This window comes from Ostrea edulis, chromosome 4, assembly GCF_947568905.1.
Source record: "Ostrea edulis chromosome 4, xbOstEdul1.1, whole genome shotgun sequence".
NCBI classification, from domain to species: domain Eukaryota; kingdom Metazoa; phylum Mollusca; class Bivalvia; order Ostreida; family Ostreidae; genus Ostrea; species Ostrea edulis.
Window position 1 is genome coordinate 52,534,700 of NC_079167.1, and position 22,752 is coordinate 52,557,451.

The following is a 22,752-nucleotide window of genomic DNA, read 5'->3' on the forward strand; positions in this document are numbered from 1 at the left end:
CTTCTGGCTCATTGGTTCTTGAGAAGAAGATTTTTAAAGATTTTCCCTATATATTTCTATGTAAAACTTTGATCCCCTATTGTGGCCCCATCCTACCTCCAGGGGCCACGATTTGAATAAACTTGAATCTGCACTATGTCAGGAAGCTTTCATGTAAATGTCAGCTCCTCTGGCCTGGTGATTCTTAAAGACCGAGAAAATAAGCACCGCCTTCAAATTTACCTGGTCTGTGAACCCATGTCAATCAGGAGAAATTAAGCTTCAGATTGAATGCTAGAAATTGATGGACATTTAGTTACTAGTCTTTGTGTATAGTTTACCTATCTTATCTGGCAATTGAGGCATCCATGCAATCTTTTGATGCTTACCGCATAAACCTGCTCGATAGGGAAACCGGTTTTGGCTTTTTCATGTTGAGATAGTCACATAACAATAGTAGTAAATTTTGTATACAATTATATAAACTAGAACTGCCCTAATGGGACTAATACCCCCCGTGGGGCATATAAGATGATGGGAAATATTTAATGCAAGCACATTGGATATTTTCACATTATCTACAGGGCAATCAATGTGAATGCAGAAGTGTATATTCTACAGTACAGCAGTACATGAAATATTAAAAATATGCTTAATATAAACAATGAATACTATTTGGCACATTTTAGGCTGTATGATTGCAAATCCCTGGTCAACTCTTCTAGTCTTTAGTTTATATTCACTTTGTTAAAGATCATTATGTTATGGCAACTTTACTTTGTCATTGATTTTGTCAGTAAATAAATGACATTAGCTCAAGTATTGGTATTATTGTAATCTTTTCCACTGGTATAACAACTCTAAGTAGCTGCATTAAAGGCAGTTTACTATGAATCCCATTGCCAGGGATAGTTGAGATTATAAATACTATCTGACAAATAAGTATTCAACACACGAGCCACTTTATGTTTTACCGAGAAGTCACAAGATTGCAGATACAGTATGTGGATGCCAAACCCAAAAATGTCCGTAACTTCCATAACTGTTAAAATATTTCAATGAAAATAGAAGATGCACAACTACATTATATATATAAGATGAGAATAAAGTTTGAATCAAATCTGTTCAACGGTATTAGAATTAAACTCTGGACAAAGTGTGCAACCCCCAAAATGAAAAGAAAATGTGCGTAACTTCTATAACTGTTAAAATATTTCAATGAAAATAGGAGATGCACAACTATATAATATATAGAAGATGTGCATAAAGTTTGAATGAAATATGTCCAGCGGTATTAGAAATAAACTTCAGACAAATTGCGTCTACGGACAAACGGACGGACAGATGGACGGACAGAGTGATTCCAGTATACCCCCCCCCCCCCAAACTTCGTTTGCGGGGGTTATAATTATAATAGAATATAGTAGGTTATGCATGCTTAGGAATGGGTACGATTGATAATAATTATTATGGATTGTTGAATATAATTTACACGGATATCGATTTCATGCTAAACAGATTAATTATGAGTAAATACATTGTACATTAATGAAATCTTGTTTACACTCCGTTGAAAATTTATAAGCGTAATTTTCCCATCGAAACATGGCGACAAAAGTTCAACTCATCGGAAGAGAACTTAGCCGCTATAAGGCTCTTTCTTGCGTACAATGGTTGGAATTGAGATCCAGAGGAAGAACAAATTCTTCCTCTAGAGCAGTTATTGAAGGAACTGTCGGAAAATATGAATGTCCTGTTTTTGTAGGCCATGCGTTATGGACAAGTCACACAGACAACTTTGGTAGGCAGAGAATTCTGGTGTGCAGTCCAGAAAAACTAATTTAAACAGAATAAAACTTTCTAAAGTGTTTTTGAATATATAGTCTTCATGGGGCGTGGGACGATGATCGGTACATCAGCTGTACATAGCTAGAAAATCTACTGCAGTATGCAGGAACTCCCGTCGGAAACTGTATGTTTGGCAGTCAAACATGGTCGGATACTGAGTATCCGATGAACGAAGGTAGTCAAATGGATACAAGAAAACTTTGAATAAAGAATATTCTGCCTAAGTTTTTAATGGCTAACATTCTCATTTATATAAAATAAATTTATCAAGCTTTAATTCCTATGTTTGTTTCATTAGATTTAATCATCAACGTTTCAATTAACCTGCACAAGAAAAATGACTACCATGGATTTTTCAATCTTACAAAAACGTACAGGTAATGCAGGTAACCAGTGATTTTTTTGGTATTTCAAACTACCACCCCTCCTTTTGAATTGGAAAAAATTAGTGATATTTTCCTCAAATTGGGAAAAATCATTCATAGTAAATTAAAATGGTAAAGATGCATAAGATAATCAAGTAACAATAGTTTTGTTTGAGGTTTATTTCAGATCTGATTTAAAATCATAAAATAAATCATTATTTAACATTAAATATGTATTGGAAGTCACACCTTGTATAAATATTATTTACTTTTTCTAAGAAATACTTATTGTCTAATTTCATAAAGAAAATAATAAATTATTAATTCACCAGCATTTGTATCCATAATCTTGTAAATATCATATTAATAATCAAGTTTCCAGAATGTTTCTCCTGTTTGTATTTTTCGGATTTTAGTAAGACCCTATACTGTTGGCCACTTCCTGTTATTAGTCTGACCCTACATATAATATGGCGGTCAAACTGAAAGTGTCAACAACATGGCTTGATGTGTATCTGCAAACTATATACTCCACTGCATATCTGTTTATATGGATGCCTCTATTGTTTTATATATTCTTTACAAAACCTTTTGCATGTGCAGAGGTCTGGAGAATAAAACTGAAGAAAAAAACGTATTTACTCTTTGTCAGCAATATACGGTAACCTTTTTAAAAAAAAAAATAACCTAATTCCCCTAGACTTGAAATTGGGAAAAACATATATATATATAATTGGGAAAAAATAGCTAATTTTTGTGAGGGAAAACAGCCGAATATCGGTGGCATTTTGGCCCCAAAAAAATCACTGGTAACGCAGATAAAATTCTGTGTATTTGGGACGGTATATACAAGCTAGCACAGTTTCCTCGGGCTCGGGGCTTCACACCTGCCTTAAATTAGCTCTGCCCCGCACTTATCTTACCTTAGGAAAACCAACCGGTTGAAAACCTCGGCCTTTAAAAAGAAGATTTTTAAATAACCCTACCCTAATTTTGCAATTTTGTGATTATCTCCCTTTTGAAGGGGGCATGACCCTTCATTTGAACAAACTTGAAAGCCCTTAACCAAAGGATGCGTTGAGCCAAATTTGGTTGAAATTGACACAGAGGTTCTGGAGAAGATGAAAATGTGAAAAGTTTACAACAACGACACCGACGACAAACAATGGACAAATTTTGATCAGAAAAGCTCACTTGTGCCTTCAGCTCAGGTGAGCTAAAAATTATGACCAAGGTCAAACCCCAAGTCAAAAATTTTGCTATCTATAGAAAGGTCTTGTCAGAAGGAATATATGAAACATGAAAGCTCTATCACTTTTAAAAGGTTAAGGTTTGTTAAAGACAAACAGACAGAAGACCGAACACTACATGCCCCAGAATCTCTGATTATGAGGGAATAAAAGCAAGTTCATTAACCACTTATTGTTTAGGATCTAGTAGCTAGAGCCTTTGAGAAAATGAATGCTTTAAATACAAGTATGTGTATTCATTTATTACTGTAGAAATACTGCAATAGTTTGTTGTAATCGTGTTTTAGCAATGTCTTGGCCTGTCACGTACCTGCACTGGAATTCTCCGGCAGTAACTGCAAAGCGAAGTAGCCCTGTCGGAGGAGGTTGATGATGCCCGCCTCAGGGTTTATAGCTGATTCCGCCGACTTATTCCTTGTCCGTGGTTTCTGGTCACCTTGTGAATTCTCTACATTAGCTGAACTGTCACTCAGACTTGTCTGTTTGTAGAAAAATACTGTCACTCTTGAATACTTTAAAGTTCAAGAACTATATGCAGCGATGTGCAATCAAAATAATTTACTAGCCCAGGAGCTAGTGGCAGCAACTTTGTTTACTCACTAACCATAGACTACTGACAGCAACATAGTAAAAAAGCCTAAAGATGGAGTTGATACATGCAAGTAACATAGTGAATTGATTCACCTCAATTATAATTATATGGCATTTCATACTTTCTTCAAGGAATGTTAACAACCTTCAAGTTCAAGAAAGCTGTAAATCCTTAGATTTCACAATACAGTACAGTCCACTCTACTTATATTGAAGTTGGTTATATTGAACTATCTGTTATATTGAATTATCTGTTATATTGAAGCTAAAATAAATCCCCCAGTAACAATATTTGTGTAGTTCAGCATTGGTTATATTGAACTTTGCATATAATGAACAATTCAGGTTGGTCCCCTGAATTTCACCATATCTGGAGTAGACTGTATATGGATAACTTTACAGTACTTGCAATGTGCAAGACAAGACTTAATTTTTTCTTCATCAAAGCACAACAGTCATGTGGTGGTGTAAACTGTATCAGTCCAGCAAACATTTTCTTCTTGTAATTGTTACGTGAAAAGAAAGGTAAAGATAACGAACATCGATCAATCTCATATATCCTAAAAAGAGGCCATGGGCCACATCACTCACCTGAGCCACCTTAGCCTTGCCATTGTTCAAGGTCAAACACCAAAGTATAACAAGGTCTTGTCATAAAGAATCTATACACAAAATATGAAAGCCCTACCTAAAATAGTTCCGGATACCTTATAGGTTTTATTTCTTAAAAGTAGGTCAAACTACGAGTTAAGGGTCAAAAGGACATGATATGAAATGAAAGGTCTTGACATAAAAAATTTATATACAAGATATGAAAGATCTACTTTAAATAGTTCAGGACATATTCAATAGGTCAGATTTTATTAAAAGTAGGTCCAATTTCCAGGTCAAGGTCACAAGATCACAAACCATTGGATCACATGAAAGGTCTTGTCATAAAGAACGTATATACAAAATATTAAAGCCCTAGCTTAAATAGTTCAAAAGATATTTTTAGAGATTTTTCCTATATGTATCAGCATATAAAATTTTGATCCCCTATTGTGGCCCAACCTACCCCCGGGGACCATGATTTGAACAAACTTAAATCTACTCTATGTCAGGAAGCTTTCATATAAATTTCAACTTTCCTGACCCAATGGTTCTTGAGAAGATTTTCAAAAATTTTCCCTATACATTTGCATGTAAAACTTTGATCCCTTATTGTAACCCACCCTACCCCCGGGGGCCATGATTTTACCAAACTTGAATCTGCACTATGTCAGAAAGCTTTCGTGTAAATTTTAACTTTTCTAGCCCTTGAGTCTGGTTCTTGAGAAGAAGATTTTTAAATGACGCAACGCCACCCTATTTTTGCCTTTTCTTTATTATCTCCCCTTTGAAGGGGGCTTGGCCCTTCATTTGAACAAACTTGAAATCCCTTCACCCAAGTATGCTATGTGACAAGTTTGGTTGAAATTGGCCCAGCAGTTCTGGAGAAGAGGTCAAAAATGCAAAAAGTTTACAGACAGACGCCGGACAAAAAAACCACTTGTTCAGAAAAGTTTTCAGAATACAAAATTGAGGGCAGAGAAAACATGGATCACCAGAACAGGAACCAGTTTGTCACTGCAATGCACATGCATATGTACGTTAAAATGGATTGAAGATCCTGATTTGCAATAAAATCAACTTGTACGTAAAGTCGATCGACGTACTATTGACACTTGGACAACAAATGATGCTTTTACTTTCATTTTAGAATTTAGTAGCCCAAAGGGCTGTTGCAGCATTGATTTTTTGCTCGCCCAACCTCTACAATCGTTAGCCCCGAGCGTCACTAAATGCACACCACTGTATATGTATGATGTCTATTAAACAATGTTTGATTCTTAGATATATGCGAGGAATTTATCATTGCGTTATTTAGCAAGATGCACCACTCAGGAAATAAAATTACTCGTTTTTATTTTGATATTGCTGAAATACAACTAAAACTCTTGATCAACATTCTACTCGCAAATTCATGGTCTCGTGATTTGATGTCTACAAGTCATTGCGTGATATTAAGTACTCACATAAAATAATGAATCTTAAGTACATAATGATTTTTTAAAAAAAGAGATCAGATCCAATATATGACACAGTCATGTTATTTTATTGATAGGTGTATTAGAAAATCCTCGAATTAAGGGTATTTGTCATTTCCACCACACCAGACTTAGTATATAAAAGTATTGGGTATCAAATATTGGCACAAGGCATTGTTTTTGGACAATATGTGAAGTTGGAGTTTACATGCTGTCTGCATTGCAACAAAGCTAAACTAAATAACAAATCTAAATAGTAAAGGGCACTCTGGAACATGCTATCAAGCTCTTTGGTTCTTTGTTTTTTCAAATCCATAAACCACAGAGTTGTCTGTGGTCAGAGGCTGGTCTTCTACATAACTACAACTGTTTATGCCTTGGCTCCAAAACATGCAATGAAGCCAACAACAAAACCTCTTTAAGATCAGTTGACAGATCTTACCAAGTCTGGAGTTGGTTGGTTGATGTCGTAGTATAAACTCTGTTCAAACACCTGAAGGCCCATCCTGACAGTTTCTAATACACTGTTAACGTTAGTGTCTGTCACCTTCATGCCCTGCACTAACACCTGTCAATACAAACACTAACACCTGTCAATACAAACACTAACACCTGTCAATACAAACACTAACACCTGTCAATACAAACTTCTACTACAATGTATTGTCAAGACACAAACGGTAAATACATGTACATAACTTAAGGTAGCTCATTACATCAAAACTTATACATTTTATGACACTACATCAAAAGATGGCGATTGAAATGTTTTGTGAAATTACTTCTATTGATCGTTTTGCTTGCATATCTGCATAGCTCAGTGGATAGGGCATCTGATTACTGACCTGCAGATCCAGAGTTCAAATCCGCCAGTATTGAATTTTTTTTTTGAAAATCATATTTTCCCCCCAAAATTGCATATGTTTTGCCTTTTTGACATATGTACTTTTTACCTATCATCATATCTTTCATGATTAAATAATTTCGTGCTGATTTGATAAACTCTTTCAAGGTGTAGTAAGCCACCTTAAAAAATCAACTTTGTAAAACTCAAATATCTTTAATTTACATGATTTAGATACAATGTAATGTACATGTATTGTGAACTATAAAAAAGAAAGAATTTTTTTTACAACAAACATATCAACTTCTATATTCCATATTCCCTAGTCATTACATATAAAACAAAACAAAGATATCAATCTTAATATCGCTTTAATGCAATGAGGTCCTTCAAAATACTGTTAGTGTATCGTAATACACTTTTTTGAATACCAGCTAAGTGGTCTACAATCGTTTTCAAATATTTAGACCAATATTCTATAATTTTTAAATGTCATAATTGTTTGTTTCTTTTACTATTTCAAAGGATTTAATACTTTGCACTTGTAAATATATAAAAATCCTGTCTCACTCTCAAAATAAATTCTACATCCAACAACAAAAACTTGAATATCCTCTATATATCACACTTACAAATTTCAAAGTAAAAAAAACATGAATGTCAGTTTTGGAGGCCAAATAGAGCCTTTATCGTACAAAGTCCTTCCGATAAACTTTCTAATACTTCAAATAAATTCCTTCACAGTAAATCCAGAAATCAAAACACCACAATATATCATAGTGTAACAAAACTTTGGGGGGGGGGGGGGGGGGGGGGGGGGGGCAAATGCCTACCTGGTTTGTGGTACAAGCCACCATAGGAGTGTGAGCTATGACGGTAATAAACAGCTCCGATTCAAACAACAATTTCGTTCCTGGCAATGGAAACTGTCAATATAAAAACAAAAGCTTTATGACGTTTTTCTTCTTTCAACATAAAAATATATGCTCTATGATTAAATTTACTAAATTCACATGTATTTACCTTGGTAATTCTCATTTAAGATTTTATCTACTGTATAACAGGAAATTAATTCGCGGAGTTAATTTTCGCTATATCCGCTGAAACAAAATTTCTGCGAATTTAACATTCAGTGAATTAATCTTTCATATTGATACGAAATCGGGTTCAGAATATTAAGATTTGTTTTTCCGCAAATTAAACTGACGGCAATTTGTTGCTAAATGAAAAAAATCAAAATTTTTTCCCGACCGTGATGTTAACCTGCTATACAGTATCAAAATTATTATTAAATTTATGTCATTTTGTTTATTTCATTATTTTCAAATCTAATGCTAGTCTTTCATTCATTTTTTTGCGAGTTTAATCAATTGCTTACTGGTTCGACCAATCCACACAAACATTTTTTCAAGCTATCAAAAATCTTGTCTGCAAACACCTCTCCAGTTTTCAAGTCCTGAAATAGTTTCAAGTCATAAAAAATGCAGCAAATGAAAAACTTAAAACTGTAAAAATAATTCCATGCACCCAATACGGAATATCAGAACCATTATTTCATCTCCGATTCCGTCCCAGTTTTAATATTTAGTATGTCCAACGAGATCATGTTTTCTGCGTTAACTTGGGCAACTTTTCAGTAAACAAGCACATGTTACTTACTTACTATCAGATATAGTGAGTTCAGGCACATTTTAGCGTTGTTGTTTTAAAGTTAAAGGGTGGGGAACAAACGGAGAGAAAAAAGGTGCCATTATATGAAAAATCTTACTTAGCAAGAAAAGCAGTTTTGCCCCAAACCCGGGAATGGGGGGGCTTTGGGGGTTATCTTCAGTATATGTACGAGTTCAATACATCGATTAAACATTAAATTATTATATTTCCACTATCATTTACTGCTACTATATCAAGTGACAGTTAATAAATCAATCTTTGCATGTGTTATTTGTGATTATTAATAATGATTTAATGGTCGCAAACTGATATCTACCAGCAATGCGTAAGCAGCTTGCAATTTATGGAATTTGCTTGATGTTTTACATCTTATTTTGTTGAGTTTTACATTTTTGTTGAATATGAAACATGATACGAAATGTTTACAGTCTAGTAAGATGTCACAGTGGAAAGCTTTCCCTCTTGTTAATGCTCGTTTAATAGCCTCAAACATCAGTGCATTAGCCAATCAAAATGCAGATAACAAAACAGTTACATTAGAATTACTTAATGCAGAGAGTCAATATCTGCCTTTGGTTAGAGTAATTTACTTTGCATACTTGCGATGTCTCATTAGAAATATTGTAAAATGAAAGTCAGACATACTACAGAAAGTGCTGAAGGACTGAAGTCTAACACAAAAACAAGTCTGTATCTCTTGGCAATGAAATGGACAACAGTTGATGGCACTAGACGGAAACAGGTGCTCCCAGTCTGTGATGGTGGGGAGTCGTCACTCCTGAAGGACACCACTGCCTCTTCTTCCAATGTAACCCCCACCACAGTCAGCTCCTTGGTAGTCTCCTCCTGTTAACACAAACTGCTATTAGAGCTAATGTTCAGTGAACTACCCACAAACCTAATTTCTTTGCTATATGTTTTAGATATTTTCCCTGTAGACATAGATATATTTAAACAGGTTGGGAATACTTCCCCTCTAGTGAGATCTTCTCGCTAAAATGCGATTATCCCTCTTTAGCGAGAAAGTAAACACCATAAACAGGTGTTTTGGTGTCTTTATTGAAAATAATGGTAAATCCGTGCAATGCTGAATAAGTGCGACACACACTCAACATGACGCGAATTATCTATATAAAATTGACAACACAGTCAAGAAATTTCATATCAACATTGAGCACTGCGTATAAGAGAAGGAGTCAGAAATCCAATGCACATCGTGTTTTTGTTTTGATTTATATATTTGCAGAAGTATCAATCATTATAGCACATTTTCTTCTTTTCGCATGAAACATAAAGAGATGTACTCCATAGGTGATTTTCTCGGTTGTGTGGGATATATTTACTCTCACTAGAGAGGGACAATCGCGTTTTCACGAGAATACCTTGCAGTAGGGGATTATAGTGTTCCCAACCTGTTATAGAAACTTTTGAACATTTTTTTTTTTATACTTTTAATTAGTATTTTGTGTAAATACTCAGATATGTAATTCTATATTCAGTAACGTTTCAGTTTCGATAACAATGACGCTTGACACACAAAATAACACTGACCAAACATGATTTTGGAGAAAATTCCAATACTGAGTTGATGTGTTGAAAAAACCATGACGCTCTAATGTTTCTTGATATTCTATAATCTTTCTTCATCAAAAGATAGACGTCTTTCGCTGGCAGCAACTACAACAGAACAAATCCCATTCTTATTTACCCCCAAAATCAGCTGCTTTTCTTTATCATTATTTTCATAATAACAGAGGAAATTCGCTTTCCAGTACAATAACTTACTCTCTCCTCATTGCCATCACTCTCGCTGTCCGATTCTCTCATTCTTGATCAACTATCCAAATTATCTTCTTCAACTATGCATCTATAGAGTCTGCATCAAGTTTCATTATTCGCACGCTGCAGTACTCGGCCTACCACTCAGTCACATCGTGTTTACAACATAACATAAATATAGGTCAATAGTCTCGTGTCAGCGGCTCGAACTTTACTTCGCGGGGAATATGATTCAACCACAGGTACCACTGAGTCGCACTCTGGTTCACCCTCGCTAAATAACGAAATTGTAATATTTATTTCTTTTCATTTTAATTTTTTTTAGGGGGGGGGGGTTTAGTCGTCAAGCTTAATACTGCTTCTCATACGAGGACAAGTGGCAGATTTAGAAACATACCCCATCTTCTGAAATGCACACATGTATATCAAATAAATAAAAACCTGCTCACCATTAGATATATTTCTCTCGCTTGGGGTAAACACCGTCGCGTCTGCATCTGTTATAGATTAGAAAATTTGGGTGAATTCCCACTTTTGAAAGATGCCTATCTCTATGTAGTAAAGTTACACCATAATCATAAAGCATCTTGATATTCCTCAGTTGTTTCAAAACTTTTTAATATTCTATTTATGAAAATATTGTGTCACTGGGCAAGAGAAATTTCCACTTTACCCAGAGAGAATCTGATTACAATGAGATCCTCTGATCCGCTCAAGTAGATCGCAACACAACGATCTACATATGGGCGGATCAAATTTAATGATGTCATTTTAATCAGATTGACCCAAAGACATGATATGTAAGATACATGTCTCAATCTGTTCCCCTTAAAATGCTGCCAACCAAAATTTGTATGTGAAGAATATCATAGATGTAGAGGGACAATTTGCAGATTCAGAATGAATGTCATCACACAACTTAATTATTGACAATGTTCAGTGAACGAATTCATCTGCAAAAAATGTACAGGGTATTTCGTTGAAGATGAGCTTCACTTCCTTATTCAATATTGCCTATACCAAACGAAGAGGGAAATTACCAAAGCCTGTAATTAACATAAACTCAAATAATTGAAGCTATAATTATTATTTTTTTAAAAAGATATTATCCATTCATTTGATGCGCACAACAATTCAACTATAGATCCCTTCAAATTATTTTTAATGATATCCCCAATTCTGAATTATTGTGCGCATTAATTGAATTGGTGATAGCATTAATCATTCTGCGGGCTATGATATTGAGTTTTTCACCGTGGCCAAACGTCATTTGGATACAACCATTCCTACGCAGGATTTAACGCGGAGTGCAACCAACCCTTACGGCAATTAACTGTGGAGAGTGAATATGTCCGTGAGGAGGGAATAGAAAATGGCCCATAGTCTTCTTTATGCAGATAATTCTTAAGAATTTTATAGTCTATCAGGTGACGCAATAAATTCTGGTTTGAGAAATATAGCATTCGGTCAGATCCCCTACCACTTGCTCAAACACTTCGATCAACAAAGTTAGAACATTTCGTGTGAATTGGTCTCTTGTCGTTCGTTTTCTTCATATTTTCAGATTTTGGTGACAGTGGCGGATTAAGGGGGGGGGGGGCGCCCCTCACCCTTAAAATTTTCAAATTTAAGGTAAATCGTTGTCTCTTGTTTAGAAAAATGTAAATGATAAAAGAAGCAATAATTTCTTCCACTCTCGGAGAAATAAATGACAAAATCTTTTTATTAATTTCACCTTTTGGGGGGGGGGGGGGGGGGGGGCTCAAGGCGGCCCCTATAGACCCCCTGCCTCATAAAGTGCCTCCCCCCCCCCCCCCCCCCCATCGCAATTCCTGGATTCACCCCTGGTGGGATAATATTTCAACATTGGAAATGATCCCAAATATACACTTTGCAACCCATATCTCGGTCAGGTAGTATAATGTAGGGGTCATATACTATATGTCCCAAATATGCAAAAGATTTTCTGTACACTCCATATTTCGGTCAAGAGGTGGGGTCGTGTTTCTACATTGAAAAAATGACCCCAACTATATAAAATGTTTCTGTGCAGTCCATATCTTAGTCAGGTAGAAGGGGGGGGGGGTATATTTCAACATTGAAACGCAAACTAACAACTCAACTTTATGAAAATTGGAATTACTTCAGCTTCTCCCATCGTCAACTTCCTATATTTATGTAGCAATATGTCCATTATCACCTCCATATGATACTTATGTCTCACAACTGATTCGATACACATGAGCTTGTTCTGCATATGACCAGTTTTTAAATCGAGGCAAGCTACTGACAAACAAATTGATGTTACAGGGATTTCAACAGTCTCATTTAAACTTAAAGTCAGTATTTCGCAAATTTTATGGTCTTTATAATGATCTAATATTATACCCCACGCAACGAAGTTGCAGAGGGTATACTGTTTTTGACCCGTCCGTCACTCGGTGAGTCCCCTTCTTGTCAGTGCAACTCCTCTGAGGCCGCTCAACAAAATTTCGTGAAACTTTGTAGTTAATAAGGACAGATTGTGTAAATGTGCATATTCCAAGAAAATTCCGATTCAATAATTTTTGTGGGAGTTATGCCCCTTTTGAACTTAGAATCTCAAGCCTGTCTGTCTTGTTCTTGTCAGTGCAACTCCTCAGAGACCGCTCAACAGAATTTCGTGAAACTTTGTAGTTAATAAGGACACACACACTGTATAGGTAAAATTCTGATTCAATAATTTTTGTGGGATTTATACCCCTTTTGAACTTAGAATTTCGAGCACCTCTGTCCTGTTCTTGTTAGCGCAACTCCTCTAAGACCACTCAACAGAATTTCGTGAAACTCTGTTACTAAGCTAACAAGGACACACTGTGTAGATGTGCATATTCCCAGAAAATGTTGATTCAATAATTTTTGTGGGAGTTATGCACCTATTGAACTTAAAATTTTGAGCCCATCTGTCCTGTTCTTGCAGTAATGCAAAGCGTTACCATTCATTATGCAAGGCATTGTCAAGCAATGTTGGGGCATGGGGTATGTGAGCTTGCTCACCTTTGCCTTCTTTCATTTGCCAATACAACCTGTCATTTGGGTCAAATGCTATCTGACACGTTTCATACCAATTGTTAGGCTGTTCTTTACACACTGATTTTGACTATTGATTACTCCTGTTTACCTGATAAAGATATAGGAATCATGGCGGGTGTGACTGGTCGATAGGGAATGTTTTCTCCTCCTAGGCATCTGATCCCACCTTTGGTATATTCAGGGGTCCATGTTTGCCCTACTATTTTGAATTCCTTGTTGGAGTTGTGAGATTGACCACTGTTTGCTATCTTCACCTTTTCACTTATATAAATGAAAATGTCTACCAAGTGCACTATGGTCCTTTCATTCAAAATAGAATACTTTAGCCTTTAAATCAAGTGAAATACATAAAACATACATACATACTGCACATCAATATAAATATGGGTTACCCCCAACTAAATGACCCCTTTGTGCAAATATCCGAACCCAGGAAAAACATTAAAATAAGTTGAAGCACTTATTAGTTATTCATCATAAAATACATAATTTATATATAGTCAAAAAATAAAATCCAATACTCAAAACTTTTTTATCTATAGCGCTTTCGCCCTGCGGGCTTGTCAGTAGATTTTTAAACAATGTAAACAAGTTCCATTATGACGTCATCCTCGTGACGCTATGTGGGCAACGTTAAACATAATACAGTCATGATTGTGACGTCAGAACATTATACAATGTTAATGTTAGGCACTTTTAAAAATACAGACATACTTAAAACAGTTTAGTCTATAAGTTTTAAACGCCTCTGAATTCCTGTACATTAAAGGAGACATTCTATGTAAAATGTACATGTTAAATAACATGTAGTAAAAATATTAACAGTTTAGTTTCGGCTTAAACAGTTTTCCTTGGCTTTGCGTAATTGTTCATTTTCCTCTTTTTCTTTGTAAAATGGGAAAATATAAAAACTGCCTTCCCCGCACGAATCAAAATGTCCGCTACACGGTGTGTTTCTTATTGTAGGATCTCTGATCTGTTGTTTATGTACACGAACACGGTCAGCCAATTTGGTTCCTGTTTGACCTACATAGTTTTCTCCACATGTAGGGCACGTCATACAATAAAGTAGATTTTTAGATTTACACGTCATAGTTGAATTTACATTGAAGTTCATTCCGTTTTTGAATGTTATGGAGTGGCCGGTTTGTATAAATTGACAAGTACCGAATCGTGGATCCTCGCAATTGAAGATTGCTGGTTTTTCGGGGTTTGATGTAAATTTGGCTTTAGTGAGAATTTTTTTCAAATTTGGTGGTTGACGTCTGCTGTGGAGTATATCTGTGGGCTGAACGAGGTCATTTAATGTTTCTGATTGTTGAAGAATAGGGAATAACTGCTTGGCTGTTTTGAATATGTTGTGATTTCTCGGGTTGTGTGCAAGAACAAAAGGAATTTTGTTGTTGATGAAATTATATATATATAATACATCTACTTAAGGAATGTCCAGGTATTATGCAGAAATTATCCCATGCGTCCGTTATTTATATATCCCCCATGATACACATAACCTAGAGACATTTAATCCATATATTTTGTTAGATATAGGTTTCATTGGTCAGTGCTTTTATCAAGAAGAAAAATAACATTGAAAAAGCATAGGTTTATTATTGACAAAACATTGGTAAACATGAATATGTGTGTATACAATGGATAAGAAATGAGAAAACTGTATAGCACAATATGAAAAATATAACGGTTTATCATGACATTTAACCATCATTCAGCTTAAAGCTTTTAAAATCTGTCTATCGAATGTTGTCAATATTATCTGAATTCATATGAAAATTCAACACAAATCTTTGAACAGTATTATAATTACAGTAAAATATCTGTATCTCGAATATGGTTTATCTCGAATACCCCGCTTGAGTCGAAGTCGACCACCGGTCCCGGCCGTTTTCCCTATATAAATGATTAAAAAAACTTCTGATATTTTGAACACGGTAATCTCGAATACTCCGCTTATGTCGAAGTATTTTCAAGGTCCCATACCCTAAATTCACCTGGTTTATCTTGAAGTGCAGTCAATTTTCTGCTCTGCTTACCATACCTGGCATCGTTAAGTCACTCATTCACACCCGCGGCTACACCAATTATAATTAATGACCGCTAATCCACGCTCGCCTTTTCCGAGTAGACCCAGGTCGCAATAAATGGTTCAACAGCCTGGGTGATTAGTGAAGCCTCTCCACATTACGGCTAAAGTTCACCGCCAATTATGAACTAACACACCCGATTCCAGGGACAGTGTTTTGAATGACACACGCTCTATCATTAACATGTGGGATAGATAAACGCACAAAATCGTCGAAGTACGCTTGAAGGTAATGCTTTTAATAACGATAATGCATTTAATAATACACGCTTCATCATTAAAACTAGTACAGAGAAAACACGAAAATTTATTTAATAAACATTTAAAAGTTGTTTTTTTTTAAATCCGTCTTTTTTGTTTCTTATGTGATAGGTTCTTTCATTACAACGCAATAACTACATCCCAGTCTAGCCTGGGCATCAGTAAACTTAAAGTAAGTATACAGGCACGATCATCTTAATTTTGAAACACATTGTGAATTCAAATGGATGTTTATATATATTTAAAAAAGAAATGTTTGTCTTTGAAATTCCACAATATTGATTTATTAAATTGTAATATGTTTTACGGCGTGACCGTGTTTGAGGGCGAAGCAAACAAATTTTGGCATTAGTATCTATATCCAAAACAGAACAAAAACAACCAGAAGTTAGCACGAGGATGGAGCTGTATCAAAGCATCCTAATTTTGGATATTTGATCCGCCTATATATTGAACGCGGGAAATATAATGCAGTTGATGTAAACAGTACATTGTGACGTCATATTCAGCGTCGTTATTTAACAAATTTACAAACATAGCGTTTGAACCACAACAACAAACATGGCGTTAATGGTGGAGTGATTATATATGATTAAGGAAATAAGATTTACATGCTTTTACGAATTTTATGTAACATCTCAAAACGACGTGAACTAGGGTAGATGAGATTCAAAATGGAGAAATACATATCCACGCGATAGTATTCGAATCGACGCCATTAATACCAAAATTTTCAAGTTCCATAGGAATGGTTTAATTTTTCATTGTTTTCCTATATTTTCCTTTTAAACATGTATATATGTGTTACCTATAGGAAGAGCTCCGCTCTCACGGTCCTTCGGGCTGTGAGAGGGCTTCGCCCTCTATTAAACTATAAGAAACGGCAACAGGGTTTTTGTTTATAATGCAAATCCCATACTATGCATCAAATATCCTCCTTCAAAAAAAATTTCCAAGATCGATTTTGGATATCTCGAACCCCCGGATATCTCGAAGTTTTTTCGAGGTCCCTTGGATTTTGAGATAGAGATATTTTACCGTATATTATATAGCTATATAATCCTGTCACAAAACCCGTGATTATCACATTATCTCAACATAAAATCACAATAAACAAGTCTAAAAGCAAATACATGTACTAATTTATAAAAGAATGTTTTTATAAGAAATAGCAAGTAAAATTTTTCCGATAAATTAAAAAATGGTTATGTGAATACTGTACACAGATTAAACAATATGAAACTTAATATTTCTTACAACATGAATTACCTTGAAAACCAAGTTTCAACCTAGAACTGTGGTATAGAAGGTGGTCAAAATCAGCACCATTTCCCCTCTATATAGAGGTATCATGTACATGTATCTGTTACTCATGACAAAGAGATGCAATGTCAAAACTGTGGAGATATTTATAACTCAAAAAGATATACAAATAATTGTTCCAACTGATTTAGGAATGTGCATACATAAATATAAAAGGGGAAAATAAAAGTAAACACGATTAAATCAATCTTATAAAAAAAACCCGGGTAACTCCACTCTAATCAAAAGATTATATCAAAGAGGAATTATTCTCTAAATAATCAAATGAAGGTGATCACAACCTCTGACACCGGTTTATATATATCAATAGTACCACCATGCAGTGTGAATCTGTGTTGATAATACAGGTGTTATGTAACAGTTCTCTGACCCAGGTTTATATATATCAGTAGTGCCACCATGCAGTGTGAATCTGTGTTGATAATACAGGTGTTATGTAACAGTTCTACAATGACATCATTATAAAGAGATATTTGGATAATCATTTTTATCAGAAGAAAGACAATTAAAGAAACCAACTACCCTACAAACCTCTCAAAAGTAGACCTCTTCTCTCAACATATGCAAACACTGACATTGTAAAATCCTAACATTTACTCACAATAAAAACAAAAACGAAAACAAACCCAAAATAAAAAAACCACAAAATAAAACAATATATTGACTCATCATAAATTAATGAAATGGGAGCACACGACTAAAACAAGTAAAACTATATGTATACATTTGTACCTGTTCATACGCACAACTTTTCACCACCAATAACTACAGCAGATTTCTTATCATAAGCCAGTAATCAATACTTGTAGTAATTTGCAAGAGACCCCTCTTGTGAAATTAAAATCTCACTTTTATTTATCTATGATCATTCATATCATAGAATAAAGCTCTTCAGAGGTATCACACCCACAATTCTATACATGTACTATTTGACAAAATGACATTTTCACCAAAACAAGCACTCGTGTTTTATAGGGAAGCTACAGTAGTTTTAAAGTGGTGAACAATCAAATAAGAAATTCAAATTCGTAGTCTCATTATCTCAAAACAAACTTAAATCCTTGATAAAAAATATCATTTCGTTTAAAGTGTCTCAATACTCCATGATATTTTTGTCAACAATGAATTTTCTAATTAGGCATACATCATATCCAAAAATACATATTGTTACATAAGAATTTGTTTATTTGTTGCACAGCATACACAACATACAGTATCAGATGTATGCATTAGTAAGACTGTGTGAAGGTCTGCAGGTACCCTTACTATGCATAACTTTCGTAAATTAAGAATTAAAAATGCTCTAACAAGGTTTTGCAAGCAAGTCATTGTTACATTATAAGGTAACAATGATGGGGCAGTCGAGCATTGAGACACTTTAAAGGTACAATAGCATAAACATTTTTTACAAGATGAAGTATTCATATGATAGCATGGACTCAAATTCTAAACCTTATGCTATAAAAAAAGTTCAATTTATTATCTGTCAGCAGAGTGCTTCTGCAAATCTTGATCTTTTCCTAACAACTAGGTTATAGCTGTTAGCTAATCAACCCCAATTTGATAAAACCATTTTCATGCAGAATAAAAAGAAAAATACTGTTAGGTTAATCCTTTTCTTTGGCAAGTATAACAGAAATACAAATATTGAAATATTTGTTATGGCACATACTAATTTGTCTCTATTCAAGGTTAACTTCATGATAAATTCAATGTGTTCCATATTATGAAATACAAATATGCAGTGCATCCTCGATCACCTAGTACTAGTTTAAAGAGAGTTGTAAACATTTTTCTAAAAAAAGCAGGGACAGAGGTAAAGTTTAGAAGATTGCATTAGATTTATAAAGCTGAAATATCTTAATATCAATTATACTGCATCATAGATTAATAATAAGATTTTAAGCAGATTTCCGAAGTAACACACCAGTACCCTCCAATATACAGCCATACATGTACGACTGGCAAAATACTGTGGTAGCCATACATGTACGACTGGCAAAATACTGTGGTTACAGGCCAAATAATACTTGGATTTGTGTTCATTTTCCACAACATTTACAAACCATAACATTTCCATTCACATCAGTAAAAAGGTGAAATAATATTCAGCATGGGAATGTGGGATACAATGGACGGAAAATAGATCATAAAAACCCCCCACTAATCCTAAAGTCAGCTCACCCAAAGTTTTAAACTACTATGTCTATGCTAATTTTGTAATTAATATTGCACTCCAACAATAAACATAAATATGTTTGACATGTTCCTCAATTACCCTTCACTTCTTTCTCCAGCTGTTTCATTCTATAATAGCATCTCACCAGAACTACCAGAAGTCTTAAATTAGTAGGCAATAAATGACTTAACAATAACTGAAGAGAAGTTTTACAAGCATGACAATCATTGAAGTGTCCAAAAACATTAATACTGAATGAACTAGATGTCTAATAGTGGATTCTTGATAATGATATTTAATGTATTGCTTATATTGTACTACATGCCTTCAAGTAGCACGCTTCAACTTACAATTGGTCTGTCATTCAGTTTGTCCTCTACAGCTGTGGCAGAGCTAGAGGGCGTTTCAAAATGGGTTGAATTGAATATTCTAAGTAATATTTGCACTAAATCTGAAAATTTTTATTTTGTTGTACAAATATGCTATTATGATAGTTTTGTATGTAACTTTAACCATAATCATTAATAAAACTAAAAGTTTAAACTAAGTTTAAGATTCAACTGATGCATCTTAATTTAAGAACTACAGCAAAAATACAAGTTACTTCCCTTAGTAGTCTAACCATCCAAACTAATCCATATGAAAAGCTTCTTCCATCATTAAATTGGCCTCTACAAATTACACATTCAGTATTACACATTCAGTATGCTAGAAACATTGGCTGTGATTTCAATTTGGTATCTTTTAAGCTGTCATGTGAACAAATTGACAACAAAACAATGCCCCTTCTATTTCATTCACTTCCTAAAGTCTTAGTTTAAAAGGCCTAAGTGACAGTTACTAGTAAAGTAATTCATACCAGAAATGATATTCCTCTCGCACAAATATTGGTGATGTTTAACAATTTTCTAGGATTGACTAATTTATCATCAAGAATATTTCACCTGAAAACCCTGAGAAGTGACTGTGGACAGATATCAAAAGCAAGTTTTACAGAGGAATGTCTTTGAACAAGTTGGAACACTCACAAAAAATAAATGATACATTACAAATCTGAAGATCAATTTGGGTAATAACCAAACTCATCTACATCTTTTGAGGATGCATTATTCTGAACACTTGACATATCAGACACACACAAGGAGTTTCTCTCACATAACGGTTTTACAGCTGCACTGTTATCCACGGCATCTCCTCTACAATATGAGCCAATTTCTGCAGAATGCAAATTTTCAGAATCACAAGAAACAGACAATTCCTGTCTGCTCTCTCCCTGTTGAAGCCCCATGGCCACTGTGTGTGGTACATAAACGGTTTGAGCAGAACTACCATCCTTGGCAGTCTGTGAATCACCAGGAAATGCCGATTTCTTACTTGGATCCTGAATTTTGACATTGTCAGTGTTATAATTACTTGTATTATGTTCACACTCAGAATACACAGACGGACTCTCACTGGACTTGTAGTGAGGATTATCATGCATGGAAGGTATTGCTCTTCCGTTTGGTACGGTTTTGGGGAGTTGAAACTGGTTCTCTAAAGATGGGAGTAAAGGCAGACTCTCAGTAACTAAGGACTCTTGGGCTCTGGATTCTCCAGTTGTTCTTATCTACAACAAAGCTTCAAATCAATTAATCATTTAAGATTGAGTCAAACATCCAAATACATTTTTTTCTGCTATCCAATACCCACTCTATAGTCCATCTTGTCATTGTTTAGTTATATGTTAATTATCATTTAATACAGACCTTTCTAAAGACTAGTAAAAACAATTTCCCATTGCAGGTAAAATTAAATAAAAAGGACATGAAGATTTCCCAGTATACAGATAAAAAAATATTTTGATAAAGAGGTGTCCTGTATGCACAGGAGTAAGGCCATTTTAAAAAATATTACATGTAGTTGTTTTACAGATCTGCTGACTGCATTTTTTTTTTTACAGTTTGGGGTTGGGGGATTCAATTTCACCACCTTTTCTTTTAATTTACCATAGTTACTCTGCTGATCGAATGTTTGACAACATCCTATTTCAAAAATCCAGAAATGCTTGTTTGTGGTTTGAATTTTCAATATTTATAATCGTAATAACTTTTACACTTTAATGTGATCCATTATATCCATGTGAAAGGCATAATAACGGCAATTCATTTTTAGATAAGTTTTAAAATTACACAGTACATGTATATATCTAATGCTGACTTCTCTGCACCATTCAATTTGTTGTGACGATTGTGATCCGTTTGTGTATCTCAGTTTAAGAGCAAATTTATAGTACATTTCAAGTATTTGTCAGTAATTGTCATTAATCCTATATCAAAATAATACATGTGCTTCTTTAGAATTAATCTATGTTCTTTGTAAGTTGAAATATGGACTATTGATAAAGTGAATGTAGACTCGTGGTCTGCCATGTTTTTCTTCATTCAATTTTGGTGCACTATCCCACCAAATCATATGATTTTTAACTTTACTCATCTCTGAATAAGATTAGGGACCCCCCTTGAGGCCCCATCCGATCCCCGGGGTCCATGTTTAACCTTTTCTTGATTATCTCCCCTTGGAAGGTGGCCTGGTCCTTTATTTTAACAATTTAGAATTCCCTTTACCTAAGGATGTTTTGTGACAACTTTGGTTGAAATTGGCCCAGTGGTTTTTGAGAAGTCAAAAATGTTAAAAGTTTACAGACGGAGGGACGCCGGAATACGGGTGATCAGAATAGTTCACTTGAGCTTTTAGCGCAGGTGAGCTAAAAACCTCAGACAACCTGACCTGAGACTTAGCAAAAGTGGCCCATGGGCTGTAATGGTCAGTCTTTTGAATCAGGGGTGTTGTATTTTGATGGTGTAATGCATATTTCAAACCCTGAACTTTTTCATTTATTCTAATGTTTCTCCATAACAGAGTTATTGCCTGGACAAATCTTTCTGAATTTGTCCAATAATGATCTTCTTGACCAAAGATCAAGGTCACAACAAATTGTACCATCATAAGCAACCTCTGGGCCAAACATGAACTTCTACTGTCTGTCCATTACAAAATTATGACCTTGAATTAATATTTTTAACATAATTTTTTAGTTGACTTTGACCTTGACATATGGACCTTCAACCCAGGTTAAGACATATTTTCTGGTCATCAACAATCTTTGTAAAGAATAATCTTTTGTTGTCTGCATCATTTTAAATTTGAATGCCTTTCACTACATGAGCCAAAAAGAGATGAAACCTAACACCAAAGCCCCTGACACAGGGATCATGATCATCACAATTTTGACCTGCACATTCATCCTTACTATAAACATTGATGTTTGCTAATCTGGTGTACTGGAGTCAAGAAATAATGTATTTTCACTATTTGAACCATAGAGCCCAGAAATAGCACCCAACCCTGACCCAGTAACCATGAATTACACACTTTTGGTAG

At 34.8% G+C, this 22,752-nt stretch overlaps 2 protein-coding genes across 12 annotated transcripts in view; both read right to left on the reverse strand.

Moving 5' to 3' along the window:
- Nucleotides 1–10,660, reverse strand: part of LOC125669762 (KICSTOR complex protein SZT2-like) — a 99,919-nt gene extending 89,259 nt beyond the window's left edge. Inside the window, exons 1-7 of the mRNA XM_048904505.2 lie at nt 10,403–10,660; nt 10,169–10,294; nt 9,263–9,463; nt 8,325–8,402; nt 7,780–7,872; nt 6,545–6,670; nt 3,753–3,921 (exon numbers count right to left, since the gene is read on the reverse strand). Of these exons, the coding sequence (XP_048760462.2) occupies nt 3,753–3,921; nt 6,545–6,670; nt 7,780–7,872; nt 8,325–8,402; nt 9,263–9,463; nt 10,169–10,294; nt 10,403–10,444 (835 nt within the window). The 5' untranslated portion in view covers nt 10,445–10,660. The remainder of the gene's footprint in view (nt 1–3,752; nt 3,922–6,544; nt 6,671–7,779; nt 7,873–8,324; nt 8,403–9,262; nt 9,464–10,168; nt 10,295–10,402) is intronic.
- Nucleotides 10,661–15,056: 4,396 nt separating this feature from the next.
- The window catches only part of LOC125669765 (protogenin-like), a 92,315-nt gene continuing 84,619 nt past the window's right edge, over nt 15,057–22,752 (reverse strand). For 9 of the 11 annotated variants that reach the window (XM_056162917.1, XM_048904514.2, XM_056162916.1 and 6 more), the window contains one exon: nt 15,057–20,938. In XM_056162917.1, coding sequence (XP_056018892.1) covers nt 20,390–20,938 — 549 coding nt within the window. In that variant the 3' untranslated portion in view covers nt 15,057–20,389. The remainder of the gene's footprint in view (nt 20,939–22,752) is intronic. The other 2 variants (XM_056162919.1, XR_008802480.1) reach the window with 2 other exon arrangements.